At 37.5% G+C, this 25,949-nt stretch overlaps 1 protein-coding gene across 1 annotated transcript; it reads left to right on the forward strand.

Annotated features, from left to right (window-relative positions):
• Positions 1-234: 234 nt before the first annotated feature.
• On the forward strand, positions 235-23,005 carry LOC140546697 (uncharacterized). The gene is made up of 28 exons (XM_072670080.1): positions 235-811; positions 1,374-1,452; positions 1,579-1,619; positions 2,818-2,887; positions 3,002-3,039; positions 4,005-4,071; positions 4,186-4,223; positions 5,193-5,268; positions 5,384-5,421; positions 5,772-5,815; positions 6,647-6,711; positions 7,900-8,114; positions 8,215-8,456; positions 8,538-8,657; positions 9,742-9,874; positions 10,010-10,039; positions 10,174-10,203; positions 11,230-11,267; positions 11,358-11,428; positions 16,149-16,363; positions 16,552-16,799; positions 17,733-17,873; positions 17,957-18,089; positions 18,512-18,636; positions 20,256-20,399; positions 20,500-20,632; positions 21,060-21,089; positions 21,909-23,005. The coding sequence occupies exons 1-28, from the start codon at positions 790-792 to the stop codon at positions 22,166-22,168; spliced, it is 2,886 nt and encodes a 961-aa protein (XP_072526181.1). The 5' UTR covers positions 235-789; the 3' UTR covers positions 22,169-23,005.
• Positions 23,006-25,949: the final 2,944 nt, after the last annotated feature.

The following is a 25,949-nucleotide window of genomic DNA, read 5'->3' on the forward strand; positions in this document are numbered from 1 at the left end:
AAGCATGTTTAGAAGGTCTGAAATGCTAAAATATCCTTCTGCTAAAATTCAGGAAGTTGTTTGGGTAGTTATTGATTTCTTCATCATCTCTGTTCTTCAGTAGGTTTCAAGACTTTACATCTAGCACCAACAGGGTTTTCATCCGTGGGAATCTTCTACGTTTTTAAACAGTGATCGCACTTTACAGACGCTCCCTTCGTTTCTCCGCCTGCTGCAGTGATGAGATGAGCTCTGAAAAGGGAGGATCAGGAGTTTAGTGACTGTAGCTGATCACTGTTCCACCCTGGCTTAGAGAAGAAGATTTCACTGTCCTTAGGACGTTGTTTGTGAGGAGGAGGAGGAGGAGGGACGAAACGCGAATACCAGGTGAAACTCAGCCTCACAGGAAGACTCAAAGTCTCAAACATCATCACGGACCTTCGAAGTTCTCCAGCTCTGACTGCTAAACTCTGCTTTTTACCCTCGTTAGAAAATGTAACAGTTTTGGGTCTGGTCTGATTTTGGGAATAGGAGAAAGATGAGTATCCACAAATCTCCAGTATCAGCCTGACTTCACTGAGGTTCTTCTGCAGGGAGGTGCCAAAGCTGAGCCAGACAGGACTGAGGTCTGGAGAACAGTATGGTGCCCCAGACCCCGGTGTAACCCACCAGAAATGCCCCTAAAAGAGGATAAATGAGCGTGATTAGGGTGTTTTACTTTGCCTGTCCCAGAGTGGAGTCCTGGATCTGAATCCTGAACACTGAACAGAGGAGAGACAGGAAGGGGAGAGAGACAGAAGGAAGGGAGAGATGTCTACGTTGTTTAAAAAAGGTGAGCAGTCAAACATTTGATCATTTATAAGTAATCATATATAAAACATAATTTCACTGAAGAAGGAAAGGATGGTTTAATTAATTTAGTGTATTTGAATGATTAGAGTACCACCTGATCACTACAATTAACCCTAGTCAGACTAAACTCTCAACACAGACCATCTGAGCACAGACTGATTTATCCTGTATGAATCTATCTTTGAAGTTTGGAGTTATGATAGAACTGAATTTTCAGAAGTTTTATGCTTCAGGCGTGCTCCTCCTCCCTAATCTGACACGCTGTAGATTCCCTCTCTTTCTTCTTCTACGACAAGACTGCACAACCCTCCTCCACCCAGTCACCTCCCTTTTAGCTACGTCACCTATGTTTCCTGACTCTACGTATCAGAGGTGGTGCTGGCTTCCTACCACAAAGTACAACTCCAGCCCAAAAGTTCTCCTCCTTCTCTTACAGTCTTCTCTAAGACTTTCTTGATAGTTGAGGAGTTGATGATGGCTGAGGTTCAGTTCCACAATGCAGAAAGTTTGGACCTGTAATCCTCTTTTCTTTACAACTTCAGAAGTTATGGAGGAGCAGGAGGGCCTGGGCAAAAGAGAGGAGAGTACAGAAGAAGCTCAGTGTCAAAGAAGCTCTCAGAGGTAATAGAACCTCAATAACTGTCTAGAACACTGTTAAGGTTCTGTCAGATTGTTTATAATGCAGTGTTTTACACTAAGAGTCTTCAGGAAGTTCAGGTCATTCTAGTGTTTGTTTTTCCATTCCAGTGAAAGAAGAGATCCAGAGGGGGACAGCCTGCTCAGAATGAGTAAGGGGTCAAGAGATTTTTCTTTTTTTTTCGTTTATGGAAAATAGTTACACAAATATAGTCCGTAGAGTAACACGTTAAAATAAAACTCTAAAATCATTAATTAAATGCAATAAACATTAATTTTAAATTATTAAAGCCAAATACGTATTTGGGCTTCTTCACTTAATAAATGTTTATTTAGTAAATAAACTATTATATAGAAAGTCAACATAAAAACAAATGTTATTTTTTATTGTAAGTTTGGCCAAATTTAAAATATATTTATCATTTAGAATTACAGTTTTATCCTTTTTAAATACATAATTTTGTAGCAGAGCAACAACGACACATAAAGAGTTGCACAGACTAAAATACCAGAGCCTCCACAACAAAGTCAGATGCAGGTGAGAGGACAGCATTTTCCTCTCCCACCTGCAGATAGAAACTAAAAAATGTTAATTATACATCTAGTATTTCTTTAATGAGATTTAAATATTATTCATATATTTTGAGGGAGGTGAGCATCTGTAATCTCTGATCATTTGCACTGATCTTTGAATGAAATCAACTTAATAATTGAGTTTTGTTTGCTGCCATTGGTAATCGGACAGTGATGTGGCTCCTGCAACTTAAAAAAAATGCACACTTTCAAATAAATTGTTAAATGAAACGGCACCGATGTTGGATTTAATCATTTCTTAACAAGTGTCTGTGTTCCCAAATGTGTATTTATTTGCTGTAATTAAACATTATTTATTAACAATACAAAAATGGTTCCATTAAATTAATTGATTGATGTAATGTGCACAAATTAATTAGGCTTAACAAACTAACCCTAACTTCCATTAAAACCACATTGGTGGAACTTAATATAGTTGCCTAAACAAAACAATGAAATTGATATTAAATAGGTCTAAATTATTTTAGATTATTATTTACAATGCTGAATATTGTAAGTTTGTGTAATAATGAAAGGCTTATAGCTTTTATTTTACAACATTCTAGTTGGGATTATTTAAAAAGGTGTGTGAAAATGGTTACTTTTGTAAGTAGATCCGGTATATTTCTCTGTACTGATGAACTGAATCGGTCAGATCACCTGATTATATTTCACATAAATACTTAACAATGAAAATAATGTTCTGTATTGAATATTTCTGTGTGACATACTGTACTGAGATACCAGTTTTTCTTTCATTATTGACAATCTGAGAAGAGGAGGAAGGAAAAAAGGAGGAGGAGGAGGGCCTGGGAGGGAGTGTGTTTTTAAGACCCCGCCTTCCAAGGTAATAAAACTCCAGTAACTACAGAAAAGTTCATGTTTATTCAGGCTGTTTATAACTGCAGTGTTTTATGAAGAATCTTCAGCAACTTCTTGTTCTTGTGTTTGTTTATTCCAGTAAAATGAGACTTCAGCCCAGTAAGCTCAGGAGAAGAGGTAATACTTAATGTTTTGTTTATGTGATGAAAAGGTTTAAAATATGAGCTTTTTTGGATATTTAGATAGTTTTATCTGTAGAGAAGAACTTAAGAGTTCTTGAACTTATAAATCTGAACATCTGCGTCAGACATTTGCTGAGTCAGATGCAGGTGAGTGGACAGCGTTTTCCTCTTCCACCTGCAGATAGAAACTAAAAAATGTTAATTATACATCTAGTATTTCTTTAATGAGATTCAAATATTATTCATATATTTTTAGGGAGGTGAGCATCTGTAATCTCTGATCATTTGCACTGATCTTTGAATGAAATCAACTTAATAATTGAGTTTTGTTTGCTGCCATTGGTAATCGGACAGTGATGTGGCTCCTGCAACTTAAAAAAAATGCACACTTTCAAATAAATTGTTAAATGAAACGGCACCGATGTTGGATTTAATCATTTCTTAACAAGTGTCTGTGTTCCCAAATGTGTATTTATTTGCTGTAATTAAACATTATTTATTAATAATACAAAAATGGTTACATTAAATTAATTGATTGATGTAATGTGCACAAATTAATTGGGCTTAACAAACTAACCCTAGCTTCCATTAAAACCACGTTGGTGGAACTTCATATAGTTGCCTAAACAAAACAATGAAATTGATATTAAATAGGTCTAAATTATTTTAGATTATTATTTCCAATGCTGAATATTGTAAGTTTGTGTAATAATGAAAGGCTTATAGCTTTTATTTTACAACATTCTAGTTGGGATTATTGAAAAAGGTGTGTGAAAATGGTTACTTTTGTAAGTAGATCCGGTATATTTCTCTGTACTGATGAACCGAATCAGTCAGATCACCTGATTATATTTCACATAAATACTTAACAATAAAAAATAATGTTCTGTATTGAATATTTCTGTGTGACATACTGTACTGAGATACCAGTTTTTCTTTCATTATTGACAATCTGAGAAGAGGAGGAAGGAAAAAAGGAGGAGGAGGGCCTGGGAGGGAGTGTGTTTTTAAGACCCCGCCTTCCAAGGTAATAAAACTCCAGTAACTACAGAAAAGTTCATGTTTATTCAGGCTGTTTATAACTGCAGTGTTTTATGAAGAATCTTCAGCAACTTCTTGTTCTTGTGTTTGTTTATTCCAGTAAAATGAGACTTCAGCCCAGTAAGCTCAGGAGAAGAGGTAATACTTAATGTTTTGTTTATGTGATGGAAAGGTTTAAAAAAGGAGGTTTTTTGGATATTTAGATAGTTTTATCTGTAGAGAAGAACTTAAGAGTTCTTGAACTTATAAATCTGAACATCTGCGTCAGACATTTGCTGAGTCAGATGCAGGTGAGTGGACAGCGTTTTCCTCTTCCACCTGCAGATAGAAACTAAAAAATGTTAATTATACATCTAGTATTTTTTTAATGAGATTTAAATATTATTCATATATTTTGAGGAAGGTGAGCATCTGTAATCTCTGATCATTTGCACTGATCTTTGAATGAAATCAACTTAATAATTGAGTTTTGTTTGCTGCCATTGGTAATCGGACAGTGATGTGGCTCCTGCAACTTAAAAAAAATGCACACTTTCAAATAAATTGTTAAATGAAACGGCACCGATGTTGGATTTAATCAATTTTTTCTTGACAAGTGTCTGTGTTCCCAAATGTGTATTTATTTGCTGTAATTAAACATTATTTATTAATAATACAAAAAATGGTTACATTAAATTAATTGATTGATGTAATGTGCACAAATTAATTAGGCTTAACAAACTAACCCTAGCTTCCATTAAAACCACGTTGGTGGAACTTAATATAGTTGCCTAAACAAAACAATGAAATTGATATTAAATAGGTCTAAATTATTTTAGATTATTATTTACAATGCTGAATATTGTAAGTTTGTGTAATAATGAAAGGTTTATAGCTTTTATTTTACAACATTCTAGTTGGGATTATTTAAAAAGGTGTGTGAAAATTGTTACTTTTGTAAGTAGATCCGGTATATTTCTCTGTACTGATGAACTGAATCAGTCAGATCACCTGATTATATTTCACATAAATACTTAACAATGAAAATAATGTTCTGTATTGAATATTTCTGTGTGACATACTGTACTGAGATACCAGTTTTTCTTTCATTATTGACAATCTGAGAAGAGGAGGAAGGGGAGGAGGGGGAGGAGGAGGAGGAGGGCCTGGGAGGGAGTGTGTTTTCAGCATTCCGCCTTCTGAGGTAATAAAACTCCAGTAACTACAGAAAAGTTCATGTTTATTCAGCCTGTTTATAACTGCAGTGTTTTATGAAGAATCTTCAGCAACTTCTTGTTCTTGTGTTTGTTTGTTTCCAGTGAAATGACAGTTCAGCCCAGTAAGCTCAGGAGAAGAGGTAACACTTTTTTGTTCATGTAATAAAAAGGTTTATAAAAGGAGTTTTTTTGGATATTTAGATAGTTTTATCTGTAGAGAAGAACTTAAGAGTTCTTGAACTTATAAATCTGAACATCTGCATCTGGTCTGTGTACCTTTTGCCAATCCATTTCCATTTCATTTCATGAAAAATGGAAAAAAATGGCTAATTTCTTGTTTTGACTTACATGTTGGATAACTGCTCCCTACGTAAATGAAATTGCAGTGTAAAGTGAGGTGTTTGGTGTCTGATACTGATATTTTGTCTAGAGGAAGTGTTGTGTTACCTTCTTCAAGTTGTGTAAAGGATGGTACTGTGTCACTGTTCAGGTTTTTCACCAGGGCCGTTTTGTGCATCATGCTCACATTTTAAGGTAAGCTCTGAATTACAGTCACTTAGTTTACCTCAAATCCAGACTGAAGTTGTGTGTAAAGCAGTGCTGGACACTCATTTCAGAACATTATTATTATTTTAGAAATCAACTAACTGTAGTCTACTGTTTTTATGTTAACATGTAAAATAAAACGTCAATAATTTAATAACTGACATACATTATAATAGTGTAGGATATTTATAACAAATCAATGTGCAATTAATATATCCATTTTTTATTAATTTAATAACACAACAATTACTATTTTTTTAAATATTGCATCACTAAAATACATTATAATATAGAAACAACAAGAAAACACAAAGGTGCAAGTTAAGCAAAAAATGCAGCAGCAGAGCATAAACGTGGATACACAACAAAAGTCCTTGTGTGAGCCTGTGGGTGGCGGCTCGTAATCTCCCCGGGGGAGGGCCAAGGGGCTAACACAATGAATATGTCACTATACATAATATAATTTAAATAAGGTCACTGTTCATTAAGAGTGCATGCATTTATAGTTATGTGTATGTTGTGTACACTTCACAATTGTGGAATATTATGATTTACTTATATATTATTATTTATTATTATATTATTATTTACTTTATAACAAAATATTACTTACAGTGTAGATTTAAATATTATATAATATTCAAACAAGTCATACAATACATTTATCTGCAACCAAATTGTTTTTACATAATGAAAAATACCAAATCTGAAGTTGTGAATTGTGGTGTATATAAATGAAGTTACTCAATTTTCTGTGTTCTATAATCACATGCTGCAGGATAATAATAAATATTGTGGAATTTTGTTTGTTGTTTCCAGGACTTAAATTGGTACCTCGTTGAACCAGCTAGGGCTAGTCTAGTAGATGGAACTGTAAAATACAGGTACTGTCAGACATTTTACTCCATTTTGGTTCATTCCCAAAAATGTTTAATGTAATTTCATTACATTAAATACAGTCTCCCAGATCATTATCCCTAATATTTACAAAATAGTGCAGAGTATATACACAATAACTTACAGTATGCTATATACACATTTTACACACTATACATAATATACACACACACTATACACCCTACACACATTATATACACACTATACATACTCTGTACACATACTATACGCCCTATACACACACTGTACATACACTATACACACTCTATATACACACTACACATGCACAATACACACATTATACATGCACTATACATACATAATATACACACATACTATGTACACAAACTTTACACAGACTATACACACACACTATACATGCATAGTACATACTATCCACTCACTATGAATAAATTATACACACTATAAAAAATAAATTATAAAAACACTATACACACAATATACACCCTAATTAAACTAGACACCCTATTCGCACACTATACATTCTACACACACTATACATACACTTTACACACACTATACATACACTTTACACACACTATTCATACTCACTATGTATAATATTGCACTGGTTTAAAGTAGTTTAAATATACAGATTTGATATTAACTGAATTGTTTACATTACTATATGAAGACACTGGATGAGTGTGAATTCAGGTGTAGTGTGAGTGTCTTTGTGGGTGCTGTGTGACTGAGCATAGGGTTTCCAGCAGTAAGTGCAGGGTGCAGAGTGTGTTTGTATGGGGTGGAGGTGTGATGATAGAGATGAGATAGCTTGTGGACTGGACTGGATTGGACCGGTCCACTGCACTATTGTCTGTTCAGCAGCTTGATTGCTGGAGGATAGAAGCTGTCTCTGAACCGACTGGTTCTGGTCTTCAAGCCTCTGTAGCTCCTGCCGCTGGGCTGCTGTGAGAACAGGCCGTGGCTTGGGTGGGTGAAGTCCTTGATAATCCTCCTTGATTTCCTCATACAGCGGCTGGTGTAGAAATCCAGAAGGTTTGGAAGCTGTCAAAAATGTGAAAAAAAAACTAATAAATGAATGTTATCAGTTCATTTATTTATAATTCATTTATACAATCTTTTATATGAAATATGTACTAAATCAGCTGCTGTTGTTTTTAAGAATTCAGCTTTTGTGTTTAATTCTCCAGGATCATGGTCACACCTGGCAGATACCAGTGCAGCGTCACTGGTCTTCGCTGGGAGAACTCCTCTAGAGCTGAACTGGAATACTGTTTGGGTGACTGGGATCATTTTAGTGAATTTCTGGAAAAGGAGGGATTTATTCCTTGTGGTCCTTTAATGGACATCAAAGTCATCTCAGGGGAACTCGCTGCTGTCCATCTACCACACGTCCTCTGTTTAAGTAAAGTCCACTAAAATATATAATGTAAATCATCAATCATAGTGTTACATCTGAAATCACAGGACTTCTGAAGAGGTTCTGACTGAAGTTCGTTCTACAGGTTTTCACCAGTGGAGTGAGGTCAGAGTTCTCCGTGAAGAAAACACTGGAGTCTCTTCAGAGATATGTGAGGTTTCACGCTTCCATGCACTTCTGCCAAACCCCACGTTCATGCCAAATGGTGTTCTGGTCAGATGTGGGTTCCCTGTGAAAGCCCACTGTGACGTGCTGATCTACCTCACTTCCGCTGCTCACCTGACCCTTCATGTGTACCTGGTTCCATGGGATTTGAAAATGAAAGAGGTGAGGATGGTGCTATCAGTGCTCTGTGCTGTGCTAGGTGTGGTGTTGAGCTCTCTGTAATCAGGCATATTTTCTCTGAAGTCTGTAGAGAAAAGAGAGAAGGGTAGTGTGAAGATCTCAAGGTCAGGAACAGACGTCCCTCTGCAGATGAAGAAGCACTACATCATCAGCACATCCTGCTTCTCTGAAATCACACCTCGGGTAAATGATGTCTTTATGCTGTTGGCAAGTATTTGTTCAAACATAACTGAACAAATTACACATTCTCTACATATACTGTTTTTATTGTTCTTATTTTGTAATCTTTTTTGTTTAAAATGTTTATCTTTTTTGGTTGTTTAAAAATCTTTTTTTTAAGTTGACCTATATTCTATATTTTTACCTTTTCTATTTTCTATTTTAGCTTCTAATTCTGGTTTTATGTGTGTCATTTTGGTTTATTAATTTCTATTTGTTTTATTCATGTTAAAATAGATTTTTTATATTGTTTTATTTTCTATTAATTATTCAATCTTGTTTTTTTATTTGATCATTTACTCTTAATTTTCTATTATCTTGTTTTTCTTTTTGATGTTTATAATTAGTTTATTTATCTTTTTTAGCTGATAAATGATCTGGCTGATTTTACTTTCTCTCTCAATCTCTGTCTACTTTTAATACTCGGATACATTGAAAATGAGTTGATTGAAGTTTGGCTCCCGGAGACTGCTATCCTGAGACTTCAGTCTTTCTAGTCTTGAATTTGACTATTAGTCGGATTTTGTGGTCTTATCTACAACACTAGAAAAATTATCTCTATATCATCTGTCTATATTAAAGTCAAGTCAAATGGGTTTTATTGTCATTTCAACTACATACAGAGTACACAGTGAAACGAAACAACGCTCCTCCAGGACCATGGTGCAACATAGACACAGTACATACAAAACACAAGTGCAACACTATACAAGTGCAGACAGACAACACAGTACAGAGAATAATAAATAATTAGGGGTAGTGTCCAAATTATGCAGTGTGCAATAAATAATGAGTCCAGTGAGGTAGTAACGTTATTAGTGCAAAATGCTTCCCATACTATCTGGGGTAAAAAAAAATCATCAGTTCAGTCTCTGGAGTTGAGAAGTCTGATGGCTCGGGGGAAGAAACTATTGCACAGTCTGGTCGTGTTGGACCGGATGCTGCGGTACCTTCTTCCTGATGGCAAGAGGGAGAACAGTCTGTGTGAAATAACATGTTTGATGTGTGTTCTATAATCATTACCTTCATTGCCTTCATTCATCTGCAGAAGCTGAAACTAAGATACACCAGCAAAACCCCAAACTTCTTTGAGGTGTACATTGAGGATAGGAAAAACATATTTCATTTGCATTTACTGACTGAAAAGAAGAATAGAGTGTGGACACATTGCATACAGCCAGGTATCTGTCCTGTAAATAATTTTAACTGTAACATGTAACTGTAAAGGTTTTATGTAATATTATTGATGATAGTTAGTAATAGTTAGTGACTGTATTATTCTTGAATATTGTTTGTTGTTCTTATGTGGCCTTCAGATAAGATCAATAGGAATCCCAGAGATGTTGGTAAGTAGATCATCATTATCTCATATTGTTTCATTATGATTACCTATGAACAAAGTCTATAGACAAAGAAACAATTCGAAACAAACAAAAAGAAAAGCACTCTGATCACTTAAAGACCTTTTAATGCTCTGCAGATGGATGCAGGCGATCTTCTACCTCATCTGGTAAGTTTACATTACATGAGGGGAAACCTCCCCTCCAATTCTACTACACATCTGTCATTCAGCAGAGTAGCCTTAGTTTATTTAGACCTGTAGGTTTAGATAAATGTTGTGTAATCACAATTCAGACAGAAATCAGGGATGGGTTGAAGAGGTGGCTAAAATTCGATTGTCTATGTTCTCTGAAAGGGGGTTTCCATTTTGAACATATCCACCTTATTATCCATTAAACATCTTTGTTTACTCTGTGTTCAAACCACAGGAGTAATAAACATACAGTGAGTAGTGTAATATGCTCAGTTAGAGGGAGAAGCAGATGCAGGGGATGCTTGTGAGGCTCTTGGGTTGGTTATCTTACCTGAGCTTCATAACCTTCATAACACCAGAGCTTCATAACCGAGCCGTTTCTCTGAGTAAGGATGTTCTGGTGTTGGTTTCCCCTCCACAGAAAAGTAAGGATGGACGTTTGGGTGGTCATTTTAAATTTAGCACCTTTGACCACAAATGCAAGTCGTATTCTTTGGAAGGTAGTGGATAAATCAATATATATATATATATATATATATATATATATATATATATATATATATATATATATATATGTATATAATATTCATTAAAAAACTGTCCCAATGTGACTCCGCCCCTGTCCAGTCTGAGACATGAACCAGCTGAGGGACTCCAGCAGCTTCTGTAATTGTTCATTAATTTCAGTTGAGGTAAAATGTTCAATAAATCGTGATGCTGATTTTAAATGACATTGCCCACCTCAACTTAGATTGCAGTTTATTTTTAAAAGGAAACTAATGGACGAACATCGATAGAGAAATAGTACATTTCAGTTTGGTTAAGGTTAGGTTTTGAATAAGGGTTAAGTTTAGGTTTAGGTGTAGATTAAGCTTCCCAGCTTCTACGGTGTGCTATTAGAAGACTGGGGCAGATTGTTGTGAGTAATATCAGCAGATGATTTTTGACTTGTTTTAGTTAATTGTATATATTAATTTATTCATTAATTTACAACTATCTTAGGGGTGCCAAGAATTTGTCATTCCTGCTCCAGCGTGAAGGTAAGATGAGATGGAATGTAAATGTATTGTCTGTATTTGCTGTGGTGTGAATGAGGATGTTTTCTACCATGAGTATTTTATGTGATCCAGGACTCAACAGACTGGGTGGTCATTCTGCCTGAAGCTGTGGCTTTGTCAGCAAATGAAGACAGAAAGTACAGGTACTGAAACACATACTTCAACTAAACTTATTTATTTCAGCACAGGGGTCACAGTCTTCAACACAGTGGGCTGGTGTGGGTGCATATATATATATATATATATATATATATATATATATAATAACACACTATTGTCTCACTCAGCACCACTATATTTGTATTGCTCTCTATGGCAGAAAACTACCAAAGGAGAAGGGAAAAAACACAACCCTGATATTAAAGACTGCATACAACCTGCAGGGTCTCTTCCTCCCTTCCCAAACTGGTTACTAGAGTAGACCATACATCTTTAAGAACTGTTACAAATCAAATCATCACCTAAGACCCCCAGTTCTTGCCTAACCCATAAGGTAGTCTTAAACACTGTGTCCTCCTGAACTCCTGAGTCTCTCATCTTGGGCATGGTTTGTTTCTATGAATTGTCTTAGGATTCAAAGAACTATCAATAGGGACTAGTTTCACTTGAATTGGTCGTCCACAGATCTTGTATTTTGTCTCCCTTGGAAACTGTGGTTCTTATGATACATCAGTTGCCCAGTCTTTAATGATCTGTGTGGAGTTGGCACCACATGATATTTATTCCACAGTGCTGCTGCATATTGCAACTGCAGATAATTCTGATGTTCATGAACACAAAGATCTATTGTCCTTAAAAAACATAATATCAATCATACCATACCTAAACATCCTCTCCATTCCTGATGCTCATGCTCGTCATGCATGCAATGAAGGATTTTCCCTGATAAAGCCTGTATTAGCACTAGTTGTCTCACATAGTCACATCAAGGATCAACACATTCACAGTAGAACACACCATCCTCTTCTTGACTTATCCCACTTTCTCACCAGTTTTAAAGTCCTTCCATCCCCCATGGCCCTCTCAGCCCTACTGGGCTCTACCCCTCAAACCACTGGAATACATTGGGAAATTAGACATGGCGTCTTGTTCATTTAGAAAAGCTCTGTTAACATAGCCCACCTCAGGGCCAAAATTCCAAACTTCATGACATAGTTTTCCATATTTTGTTCTGATGGCCTCAATCCCTGGCTAGCATAAGCTATGGGCCACATTCTTTGTTCCCCATGCTGGGACAGCCAGCAAAACCAAGGAAGGATCTCATCACTTTTAGGATGTGGCCATTCTGCCACTGCCCGAACTTTTCCTGAATCGGTGGATACACCGTATGAAGAAATGACATGTTACAGATATGAAACCTACCACTGGAAGAAGGAACATTTACTCCACCTTACTTTCAGGCCTCACGCCCAAAACTGAGACGACACCAGTTGAAGTTTATGCAGATGCTGTCCAAAAGAATTAGAGAACACTACAACATCATCCAAATAGAGTAACAATGACTGGAAATGTTGGTCCCCAATGATCTTCTCCATGAGACACTGAAAAGTGCATTACATAAGCCAAATGCTGTCTCTTTTTCTGCCACCACTACTTGATTATAGCTGCTAACAAGATCCAGGGTTAAGGACCACTGAGCACCACTTAAAGTGTTCATAGATTCCTCAGTTCATGGAAGTGGATATGCATCTTTTTGGTTTAATTCCATTGTCTATAATCAACACACATCCCTAGTGCTCCATCTTTCTTCACTATCCCAAGAAGTGAGCAATGGATGGAGTACTGCTCTTCCTAATGACTCCTCGCTCTAGAAGCTGTCTAATGTGTGCTTTGACTTCCTCATAGTGATGAGGGGGTCTTTGGTCTTTTGATCACTGCTTTATTGGGATTTCAGTGGACATCAGTGGTTTTTCATGTTGTAATACCCCCAAAACACTATCACTATGTGCAAACACATCGGCATAACCTCTTAATAACTCCTCAAGTATCCTGCTGTCCTTGCACCTGACCCACAACCTTTGTCTGTTCTGAAAGTAGTCATTGATTAAAATTCAGCTGATTCAGCTGTTGACCCCCTACATAACCTAGCAATATGCCCAACATTCTGACACTTAAAACAAGTAGAAATATTTTAGAACATTTACACACTACACAAAATAAAAACACTCCTTCTCCTTTTCCCCTCCCAAAATCATCACTACAACCTTGACCTGACCAGGGCATAGCATGAGTATGCTGTTACATACATGGACAAAATTGTTGGTACCCCTCGGTTAATGAACAAAAAACCCACAATGGTCACAGAAATAACTTGAATCTGACAAAAGTAATAATAAATAAAAATGCTATGAAAATGAACAAATAAAAATCCGACATTGATTTTGAACCATTGCTTCAACAGAATTATTTTAAAAAGTAAACTCATTAAATAGGCCTGGACAGAAATGATGGTACCCCTGAAAATAATGTGACCAAAGGGACATGTTAAATCAAGGTGCGTCCACTAATTAGCATCATAGGTGTCTACAATCCTGCAATCAGTCAGTGGGCCTATATATAGGGCTACAGGTAGTCACTGTGCTGTTTGGTGACATGGTGTGTACCACACTCAACATGGACCAGAGGAAGCAAAGGAAAGAGTTGTCTCAGGAGATTAGAAAGACAATTATGGACAAGCATGTTAAAAGGTAAAGGTTATAAGACCATCTCCAAGCAGCTTGATGTTCCTGTGACTACAGTTGTACATATTATTCAAGAAATTTAAGATCCATGGGACTGTAGCCAACCTCCCTGGACGTGGCCTCAGGAGGAACATTGATGATAAATGAAAGAGATGGATAATACGAATGATAACAAAAGAGCCCAGAAAAACTTCTACAGAGATTAAATGTGAACTTCAAGCTCAAGGAACATCAGTGTCAGATCGCACCATCCATCATTGTTTGAGCCAAAGTGGACTTCCTGGGAGACGACCAAGGATGACACCATTGTTGAAAACAAATCATAAAAAAGTCAGATTGGAATTTGCTAAACTACATGCTGACAAGCCCTAAAGCTTTTGGGAGAATGTCCTGTGGACAGACAGAACTTTTTACCAAGGCACATCAGCTCTATGTTCACAGCGGAAAACTGAAGCATATAAAGAAAAGAACACTGTCTCTACTGTGAAACATGGAGGAGACTCTGTTATGTTCTGGGGCTGCTTTGCTGCATCTGCCACAGGGTGTCTTGAATCTGTGCAGGGTACAATGAAATCTCAAGACTATCAAGGGATTCTAGAGAGAAATGTGCTGCCCAGTGTCAGAAAGTTTGGTCTCAGTCGCAGGTCATGGGTCTTGCAACAGGATAATGACCCAAAACACATAGCTAAAAACACCCAAGAATGGCTAAGAGGAAAACATTGGACTATTCTGAAGTGGCCTTCTATGAGCCCTGACCTAAATCCTATTGAGCATCTTTGGAAGGAGCTGAAACATGCCGTCTGGAAAAGGCAGCCTTCAAACCTGAGACAACTGGAGCAGTTTGCTCATGAGGAGTGGACCAAAATACCTGCTGAGAGGTGCAGAAGTCTCATTGACAGTTAAAGGAATCGTTTGATTGCAGACGAAATATTAAGTTAAGGGTACCATCATTTTTGTCCAGACCATAAGTTTATTTTTTTAAATAATTCTGTTGAAGCCTGGTTGAAAAGAAATGTCAGATTTTCATTTGTTCATTTTCATAGAATTTCTATTTATTATTACTTTTGTCAGATTTAATGTATTTGTGTGACCACTGGTTTTTTCATTAACCGAGAGATACCAACAATTATGTCTATGTGTGTATGTGTGAGATAGCAAAAATGATGTCCTTCCCAAAATCAAGGAGTCAGTAGCATCATAATTTAGTGTGTGCGTAAGTGCAGTTTTATTAAGAAGTCGTTCATGTTTTCAATATTACTGTAGCGTGATCATCAAGTAATTAGTGTGTACACGCTACCCACTCTATCCACGTCCACATTGCAAATGAACCCCCACCCCCTATTTACAGTAACTCTGCCAAAGTGTCTCTTTTAAGGTCACTTTGCCGGTCCCAAGCCTAAATAAAGGAGAAGGGTCGAACGTAGAGTAGCAGTTCCATCCAGCATGACAGTCTTTTGATTAAATTTCATATGCTAACATTTAACAACACAGGACAAAATTGATTTATGTAATTTACATTACAATGATTTATGTAATGTGGGTCTAGACAAAGCATGAACTGATGGCCTATTTCAAAGGCAAAAAAAAATCAACAGAAGTTCATTTATTCAGAGTTCATTTGTAGTTCTAACATATTTTATTATTTTTATTTCCCACATCATTATTCTTTTATTCTACATCTTTAAATACACACAAATTGATTATTATGCAAATGAGGCAATGCTATCATTTAGCCATCATTTAGCGACTTTACTTTCCTCACTAAGGAGTTGGCAACACTGATGCTGCCAACATTAGCAGCAGCTGTTGTGAGGTAATATATATATAAATTAGGGCACATTATATTAATTGTTATACACACTTTTTAAATATTTTGACCAGGTCAGAATAAATATTTTTGACCATTTGACCAGGTCAGAAGTCAGGTTAAAAGTGTTCCCATAGCCAGCTTTGCATTTCACGTTACAAAAAGCATTGCCTGCATCATTTTGAAAAATGTAACCACACTTTAGACAGTTTTTGTCTCACCACTGCCGTGAGTGTGCACCGATTGATTTGACGTTGATTTTACTAAAATAGTGAATTTCTGCTTGTCAGAGTAGTAATAATAATGCATTCTATTTATATTTGTCAGTTCATTTAAAATGATGATGATTAAAGATGATGATGACTGATTCTCCAGGATCACGGCTGCACCAGGGAGTTATGAGTGTGGGGTCACTGGTGTCCGGTGGAAAAGCTCCTGTGAAGTTGAACTGGAGTATTACTGGAGTAACTGGGATTTAGTGAGTGAGGTCCTGGAAAGAGATCAGTATCACCCTTGTGGCCCATTACTGGACATCACGGTCATCTCAGGGAGGCTGGAGGCTGTCCATCTACCCCACTTTCTCTGTTTAGGTAAAAAATATTAAGCTCATAAATGTGAGCTTAAAAAAAGTGTTTACACAGTTTATAGAACCCTTTTGAGTAAAACTGAGCTGTGATTAAAACAGCAGTCATTTTATCTGCTAATTGTGTAATTTAGTCCTGCTGTAATAACTGCTGTAATAACCTCATTATATAACTTCACTTTTTCATCTTTACAGGTTCAGAATGGTTGCTGGGTGATGCGGTGCGGGTTTGTCATGTTACAGATGAAGGAGTCTCTTTAGAGAGGTGCATCTTAACCCGCTTCCATGCAACACTGCTCCACCCCACATTCTCCCCAAAAGGTGATGTTTTGAAAAATGGATCTCAGGTGAAGGCTCACTGTGAGATCTTGATCTATCGCGTTCTGGCTGAACCCCTGACTCTTCACTTATACCTTATTCCAGATGATTCAACAATGAAAGAGGTAAGCTGTGTAATGATAGAAACCAGTAATGCAGCTCTAAAGGTCCAGAGCAGAATTCCTGGCAGGTAAAATCATGGATTTCTAAGTAGAAAATAGACTTTTTTGGTGTGCAATATTTTAGCCCTTCCAGAATTATGCAATGAGTTCTGCAGTATTACTTTAATAGTAGAAGTATATCTTTTATCAAACATAGTTAGTTAGTAGAAACTCTGGGTGGCTACACACCCAAAACACAGCAGCACTATTTTACAGGGTGAGGGTAAAAAGTGATGAATAGAAGATATGTAGGAAGGTGTTTAATAATGTTTGTGTCCAGTAATGTAATCAGTAACATGTGTAAGTAATCTGTGACTTGATTAGTGGAGACAATCAAAAATAAAGATGGGCTTAGTAAGGGTATTATTAGGTTTTGGGTTGTGGTTAAGGTTAGGGCTAGGATTAGGGGCAAGATATGGTTTTAGGGTTAGGGTTAGAGGAGATTAAAGTGTATCTGCCTAAGTAAAATAACATGTTAACAAGTTGACTATGTAACATATCAACAACTACTTAATATACTGGTCATAGAACACCCCAAGATAACTGCATCAATGTTACTGATGTAAATTATCTACAAACACTCGCTCCAAATGAAGTGTTACCACAATTTTTGATTTTGTTTATGCTCCGGATTTTTGATTCTGCAGTTTTTCATAGCTTTGATAAAAAGAATAGTAGCCATAATGTCATTATTTAGCAGTTAAACCAAGTATTTAGAACACAATTGAAAATCTTTTGAAGCAAACTTGAAAAAGTACACAACTAAAATATTATTGGGAGAAAAACACAGTTTTAAATGGATTCATGAGTTCATTTGAATTTCTTAATGAGATCCATGAAATATCCTGCCAGGAATTAAGTGTGTAAGTGTGAAATATTCACTACTTGTTCTTACAGGCTGTAAAAAAGCAGGAGAGTGGGAACTGTGTGATATCAAAGCCTAATCCAGAGTCGTCGCTACAAATGGATAACTGGTTCAAACTGAAAACGATGCAGAATAACAAAACTTCAGACTATGATTCTGAAATCACACCTGAGGTAGTACTCAAATTTCCAACTCTTTATAATTCAGCTTTATCTCTAATCACTTACACTGTACTTTATCATCTTTCTCCCATTAGCGCTTACAACTGAGATACACCACTGGAACTCCAAACTTCTTTGAGGTGTACGTCAACAATCCTACAGAGGACTTTTATTTGCAGATGTTGACGGAAGACAACAATGAAATCTGGGAAGTCAAAATACGGAAAGGTGTGTGACCTATAATGCTATTTTAAAGGTGCCACAGAATACGTTTATTGATTTAGGATGCAGTTTGATCTATAAATATTAAGTGCATGACTTGAGGTGAAAATTGTGTTTATTGCAGTTGTTTAAAGTGGTATTTTGTTTTATTAGTTGTGTTGAGATATTTAAATTGGTCTTTTTTATTGGTTTATTTCAAACAGCTACATTTCTTTTCATTTCACTAATAAACCTAATTTGTAATGGGAGTTGGGACATGTGTACTTCTGCCACCTTAGCATTGAGGTATTGAGCAGCACAACTGTGTTTTCTGGAATTATGGTTCTCTGGGTGGATTTCTTATGTTATGAATGATGGTGTTTGTTTAGAGAGTTGAATCTTAACCCACTTCTATGCAACACTGCTTCACCTCTTGTTCTCCCCCATAGCTGATTATCTGGATCTAAATGAAATTCTGGAAAGAACTCGGTGTGAGATCTTGATTTATTGCATGTTGGCTGCACCCCAGACTCTCCACATATACCTCATTCCAGATAACTTAAAGATGCGAGAGGTAAGCTACACTTCTAGTTATGGATAAACAGTTTCAAAAAAGGTGTTTTATACTTCTGGGATTTTGATGCTGCAGTTCATAAAGTAGAAAAAAGTGTAAAGTGTAGGAATAGTTTAACATTTCTGTCATGCCGGTCCAGGCGTGGCAGTGAACGCAAGGAAACACTTGCAGGGATGGACGATGCAAGACTTTAATAAACAACTGGGCAAAGCAAATAGAAACCACAAAGGAAAACACAATGAGGATGACCACAATCTAATGGACAAAATGTGAAAACAAGTCAGAACGTGGCAAACTGCGGGACTGGGAGTAAGCTGAGCTGTACTAACATAAAAAACAAGGAAAACATAAAACAAAACCAAATCTCCAGATAGGGCTTGGACAAGGGAATACATAAACCAAAACAGTGAACGAAAAACTGCAAAGCAAAGCTTCGGGACAACATGGGAGACGAAGGCAGAGCCAAACAAAATAAGACTAAACTACCAGGGCAAACAGAGCAAAAAAAAAACAGACATAAGACCAAACAAGTAATTTCGATGTAAAAACTTCACATTCCAGTAAAATCTTTAAACAGGAAACTTGTTTACTTACAATTGTCATGGCGTGTATGGCCAGAAGTGACGGGATGAACACTCGCAGAGCTTGATATCAAAGCAAGAGGGTTTATTGAACAAAACAGGCTAGAACACAATGGGTGTAAAACGTGAACAGCAAACTGAGGGCAAAAACCGTGAACAGAACCAAAGCATGACAACAAAAATGGCGAACACAACAAACCTGGGACTGGGAGGAGCCGGGAGCTGAACAGACGTGAAAGGGCTACACAGGGGAAAACCAAAGGAGGAGCCTGAACTTAAACCAGCAGGCAGAGCCTGGGCATGGGGACACTAAAGCTAAACAAGAGGAGAGCCGTGCTCTAATAACTAAAGAGGGGTAGCTGGGGAACCAGCTGTCAGATCAAACGGCAAAGCGGACCTAACCTGAGTACACAGCACGCTGCCTTGAATGTGGGTCACCTTGCTTGAGCGTGGATCACCTGGAGACCTGAACATGAAGCAAACGCACTTCATTCGCTACGAGAGCTAGCTGGAGAGCTACTCCTGAACGTGAGTCGTGGACTTAATCTGACCTGAACACGCCTGTAACGCAAAGGGAAACTCCAGGCATCCTGGAGATTCCACAAGAGTCAATTCACGGCAGTGAACAAAGGGCTAAAGCTCCTTAAGTACTCCCAGTCCCAGGTGTAACACATGAAGCGAGACAATGAACACTGAATCAACACAAATGAACATGAGTCAAATCAATTGAACCAATCACAGACGAACACAGATGAACATGAATTAACACAATGAACTATAAAACTATGAAAAGGAGGAAGTCCTTATTTGGGCCGGTGGGCGGCGGCTCGGGGATCGTCCCGGGGAAGGGTGCGATGACGAGGGCGTGACAACAATAAAACATTTTCTCTAAAGTTTGTCATTTCCTTGCAGTTAAATCCATTATTTAAGATTAAATCAAGCAAAACATTAACAAATATTTTGATTAGATTTTATTATTAGATTTAAAAAGATTTATATTATTTTGAGCTTTGTTTTGAATGGGTTCTGTTCTTACAGGCTGTAGAAAAGCAGGAGAGTGGGAAGTGTGTGATGATATCAAAGCCTAATCCAGAGTCCTTGCTACAAATGAAAGACTGGTTCAAACTGAAAACGATGCAGAATAACAAAACGTCAGACTATGATTCTGAAATCACACCTAAGGTAGTACTCAGAATTTCCAACTCTTTATAATTCAGCTTAATCTCTCGTCACTTGTCACACTTCACATTATATTTTTGTATTTTTATCTTTCTTCCATTAGCGCTTACAGCTGAGATACAGCACTAGAACTCCAAACTTCTTTGAGGTGTACATCAACAATCCTACAGAGGAGTTTTATTTGCAGATGCTGACAGAAGACAATAACGTAGTTTGGGAAGTCAAAATACGGAAAGGTGTGTAACGCTATTTTAAAGGTGCCACAGATATACTTACTATTTACATGAAATAACTCAAATACATAATAAATGTAAGTATAGGTAGAAAAATGAATCAGTTTAATACTCAGAATACCTCAGAATGAAACACTGATTTTCCTTGTACAGGGGATTTGTGGAAAGGTTGATGTGCTCTGTTCTGATTGGCTGGTTTACCACACGGCAGGGTCTCATAAGAGCCACGTAACTTAGCCTTGCCTAACCTCGCCTAGCACTGTAACGATGATAATTATTTGAAGGCTTGTCACTTCCATGTTCTTCAGCTGAGGTCAATGCACTTTAACATTCTAGGACAGCTTTAAGGAAATGATCCTGTTATATTACACATTCCAGAATACGGCCTTTAATCAAATATCTTCATGTGTTTTTGTTTTTGTTATGTTAGGTGATTTCAGCCAGGTGTCCAGACCTGAGGGTAAGTAAAGTCAAGAACCTCTTAATATAGATAGTACAGTGTTTATCCTCCACAGTGTAAAATCTTACACCTACAGTCACAAGTCTCTTCAAGACTTAAGGTCTCTAAAAAGAGGTTTATGACTTTGACTTGACTTTGACTTGTAACAAGTAGAATCATTTTTTTGCTCCATAGAATCATCAACAAGAGGCGTCCCACCTGTGCACAGAGCTCTTTAACCAGGCAAAAGACCATTTATGCATCCAGATAGTTATTTGATAGCAGAATATATAGTTATTATAATGATAGCAGAACCCCTTCAGGAGATATCTAGAACCATTTCAAAAAGGTTTTCCACCACTGCAAAAACCAATCAATCAGGCAAAGGAGCATTTAAGTATGCAGATAGTTTTTTGACTTCTGTTCAGATCCATTGCTTTTACCACAGAGCCCATGAAGAGACTTTTAAGATCAGGGACTGCAAAAAAATTTGATCATGGTTTCTGAGACCGTTCTCCAAAGGTAAAGGTGCAGGTATTTGTCACTGTACTATGTCCTTTGCATCTGACCCATCTGTGGTAGTGAACACACTCACACTAGTGAACTAGGGCCAGTGAGTACACACACACCCAGAGCGGTGGGCAGCCAACTCCAGCGCCCGGGGAACAGAGAGGGTGAAGGGCCTTGCTCAAGGGCCCAACAGTGGCGGGCTGCTAAGCCCGGGTATCAAACCCACAACCCTGTCATCAATAACCCGGAGCTCTAACCGCTGAGTCACTGCCCCTGTCTACACCTATCTTCTACCTTTCTAATGATCTATCTATGTATTTCTCTTTTCAGCTGCTTGGTTTGAGGACAAGCACATTAACCAGCTCATCCAGAGGATCCCCCTGGTGACTCCTTATGCAGATGACCTAAGGTCCCTTATTGGACAAGAGAAGTACTCCATCATCACATCACAATCAACATCACAGGATCAGATGAGGGAGCTCCTCCGTTTCGTGTCTGCAGGGCAGACCTTAAAGAGAAGGTTTTATGAGAGTCTTCAGAAGCATGACCCTGACCTGTTTCAGGAGCTGCAGAAGCAGGGGGGTTCCTGAGTCAAGAGCTGGACCTGGACCACAAAACTGTTTACACAATCTGAGAACCAGTGTTCTGCTCATAGAACATTACAAGCCTTAGCTCAGCCTCACAGGATTAGAGAAGAACTCACTCCAGACACTCACTTACAGACTAACCCCCATCTTAGTCTGCAGCTGGATAACACAGTCCAGAATGCTTTGGCACTTTTCCTTCTTCTTAAGACTGAAGCTGCCGATCTTTTAATTTGCTGTACTACAAGCAATTAAACTACATCTCCATATTCCAGCCACAAAACAGCTGAGTTTCCCTATATTATGATGATTATGATGATGATGGTGATGACGATGACATTAGCTCTTTAATGTTGAGGCACAGTAAGCATCTTCAGTAGACCATTTAAACAATGTTTTTATAAAACCAACTGCAGTTTTACAGGAAAAGAGGATAAAACATTCAAAACTTTTAGTGGAGGTAAATATATATATTCATTTAGTCATTTTAGAGTGTTTCAATTGGTCCATTTATTCCGAATTTCTTAAATAACTGTCAGATTCACATTGAATATAAACTTTTACATCTTTATTAAAGCATGTTTTTTTGTCATCCATGTATCTCAAAGCATGTGACTTCACAGGCACATGTTAATGTAGGTTAATATGAAAACATTTTATTTCAAATAATTGAAAAAAATCTATTTCTATTTTTTATATTGTTGGACAATGCGGGTAAAGTATATTGAGCAAGTTCAATAAAGTTATAATGAACAAATGATTTTTATTTGCTGTCATTTGCATTTCATTTTCATTATGCAATCAGAAGCTGCTGGAAAATAAATGAGCATTTTAAAGGCTTGAGATCTGAGTAGTGTTATTGATCAGGGTAAGAGAGAGAAAAAGTTGTTTTTTGTTTTTTTAACATTTTACCCACCACGGACAAAAAACTAGAGCGGCAGAGTAAGTCAGAGCAGTCAGTTTATTTATTTATTTTTTTAACAAAGCTGAAGATCATTCTTTATTTCTTTGTTTCTAATAAAGGGCTTCCTGGCAGTGATGGATCCTCATTCTTCTGCAGCAACCATCACTAGAAAACCTACCTGTGCTGTATACTGCTACCCCATACATACAGTGCAATACAGGTCAATGGAAGACCCAAATGTATACACTGATTATTACAGGACTGCTCTTCACAGTGAGGGTAACACCTCCTGAGTGATCATGAAGGTGGAATCTGACCAATGAGAAAACTGGACAGACACTATAAACACCAACAGTTTTAAGAGAGTTTTAAATCAAAAACCCACACGTGTTTCTATTTTTAATACCAGGTGCTCCTTCCCCCAGCAGTCTGGATGGGGTGGAGCACCAAGCATTAGCACCAACACACCTTAGATAGAACATGAGTTGCTCTATAAGCACTGAAACCTTAAAGCAGCTGAGTTTCCAATGATGAAGATGATAATGAGGATGACAACATGGGCTTTATAATGTGGAGGCAACGTAAGTCTCTACAGGGGACCATTACAAATAATGAGCTCAGAACTATACAACACTAATATATAATTATTATACTCTACTACTCACTATTAACCTCTGCTCTCAATGTAGGTAATGCCTTTATTTGATTAAGCATGTAAGTGTTCCACAAAAAAAATTACCACAGGGTCTTCATAGTGATGGTCCATCTCCAGAGTGCGTATAAAGGTGCAGTCTAACCTACCATTGATAAGACGACCTGAGAAACACTGAATATCACAATAATCTACATAAAAAAAACAGCAGAACAAGGAGTGTTTGAAATTTTCGGTTTGATTATTAAATAAAATGGATTTTTTGTTGCATATTTTGTTTCTGATGTTGTGGTGAGGACTACAGTTCCACTGTATTGATATAGCTTTTCACAACAAATGTTGTGCAGCTTAGGGATATCCTGGGGGTGTAATACAGCAGGCCAGGATCCAGGATCCATGGGTAGGCAAGAGCAGCCGGCTACAAATGGACTCACATCAGCAGCAAGCAGACAGCATGGGGCAGCTCAGCACATGGGGTGTGTGTAATGTGTTAGGACTATGTACATATTAGGGAACAGGGAGAGTAAGAGCCAGTTACCTGAGGTTCAGCATTTCAGCTCCAGGCCTCATGATAATGTATGGTGGGAAATTACCTCTCCAGCCTCTCCTGCCCCGTAACGCGTTCTGCTAAAGCTGCTGTCAGTACTGCGGTTGTAGAGGCTTTGCAGAAATCTGGTAAATGCTACATTCTCCCGGTGTGCATTCTCACCAGTCCTTTCTGCGAAAATGTATTACTTTAATCCTCAAAAAGAATAAAAGTACCAAATGTAATTTAGTGATAAATGATGAACATGACTAAACCATGAAGGCCTACGCAACAAACCACCAAACAAATCCTATATAAGATATTCCAGACTGTATGGTGTCCTCACTCAGATCAGGTGTTCTCTTTGGGTCTTTTGGGTTTTTGCAGAGCGGTTACAGATTTAGTTGTTTTGGGATCTGCTGTATCTGGTTTGGTCATTTTTATCATTAATGTATAAATAGTTCTGATCAGAGGAGGACAGCTTGGGTCTCCCTTGTGAGTCTTGGTTCCTCCCAAGGTTTCTTCCTCCAGCTCTGAGGGAGGTTCTCCTGCCACTGTCACCGTTGGCTGCTCACTGGGGGTCTTGGATCCTTCATGTCTTCTTATGTTATTTCTTTTATAATAATAATAATAATAATAATAATAATAGTGTTTCATGGCTGTGGGTTACTAAGAGGAGGATCTGGCTTAATTTGTGAATAATTAATAATGAGGTTTTGATAAAGTATATGAAATGAGATCATGTGATCTGTGAGTATGCTAATGAGTACGTCAGAGAGGTTACCAGAAATGTGAAAACTAGTGATTATAAAACTAGTGATTATAAAACTAGTGATTATAAAAATTAGTGATTTAGTGGAAACCTGTGTGGAGTGGAGAATTGTAGCTGCTTGTGCAGTCGTGATGCTCTGGTGGGCTTTGGCTGTGCTCCTGGTGCAGCGTGGTATGTGGTGTTTGCTGTAATGTTGGTTTGTACTGGTTCTGCCAGCTTGTAATGTTGGTTTATATAATGTGATTAAAGTTGTTACCTAATCCAGCAAACAGATAAAGATGTATACATAAAAAGAAAGAGCTGTGGGATTATAAGAAAGCTAGTTGTGCAGCAGCAGCTTTTATTATAAACAATAGAGCGATAAGCAATATTGATTAACGCTGATTGATACTGAACATGACCTAGAACTCAGCCCAAGCAGCATAGGCGGAGTCACTCAGTAACCTGCATGTGGATCTCCAGGTGTGCGGTAATTAACCTACCATAGATGTAAAAGCTAGTTCTAACGTACTTAACACTTCAGCAGGAGGCGAAGTTATAAGTTTGTGTTTTGCTGATTCACAGTGAAGCACAAATTTATTGTTGCTCATTCTCCACCCACTGCGGGTGCAGCTGAGGGCCTGCTGTCTCCTATATGGAGGCATTTCAGGCTTGGCTGAGAATGAGAAGGGGCTTATGAAAATGCCTTGCAGCAAAAAGCAGACAATGAGCTGCAACAGTGTGAAGAGAAGGTGTGAAAAGGCTGCTTTAAGGTGGGGAGTTTCTGGTGTAGTTTTATATATATATATATATTTTTTTTTTCTGGCTCTGATTTATGGGAATTTTTTGTTGCACTGACTTTACTTATTCTATGAAGCTAGTTTTCTCGTTCGCGGTGGATAAAAACTTATATAATAAGTTATTTTTCTGTTTCACCACGATCGAAAACACTAG

This window comes from Salminus brasiliensis, chromosome 24 (assembly GCF_030463535.1).
Source record: "Salminus brasiliensis chromosome 24, fSalBra1.hap2, whole genome shotgun sequence".
Taxonomy (NCBI): Eukaryota; Metazoa; Chordata; class Actinopteri; order Characiformes; family Bryconidae; genus Salminus; species Salminus brasiliensis.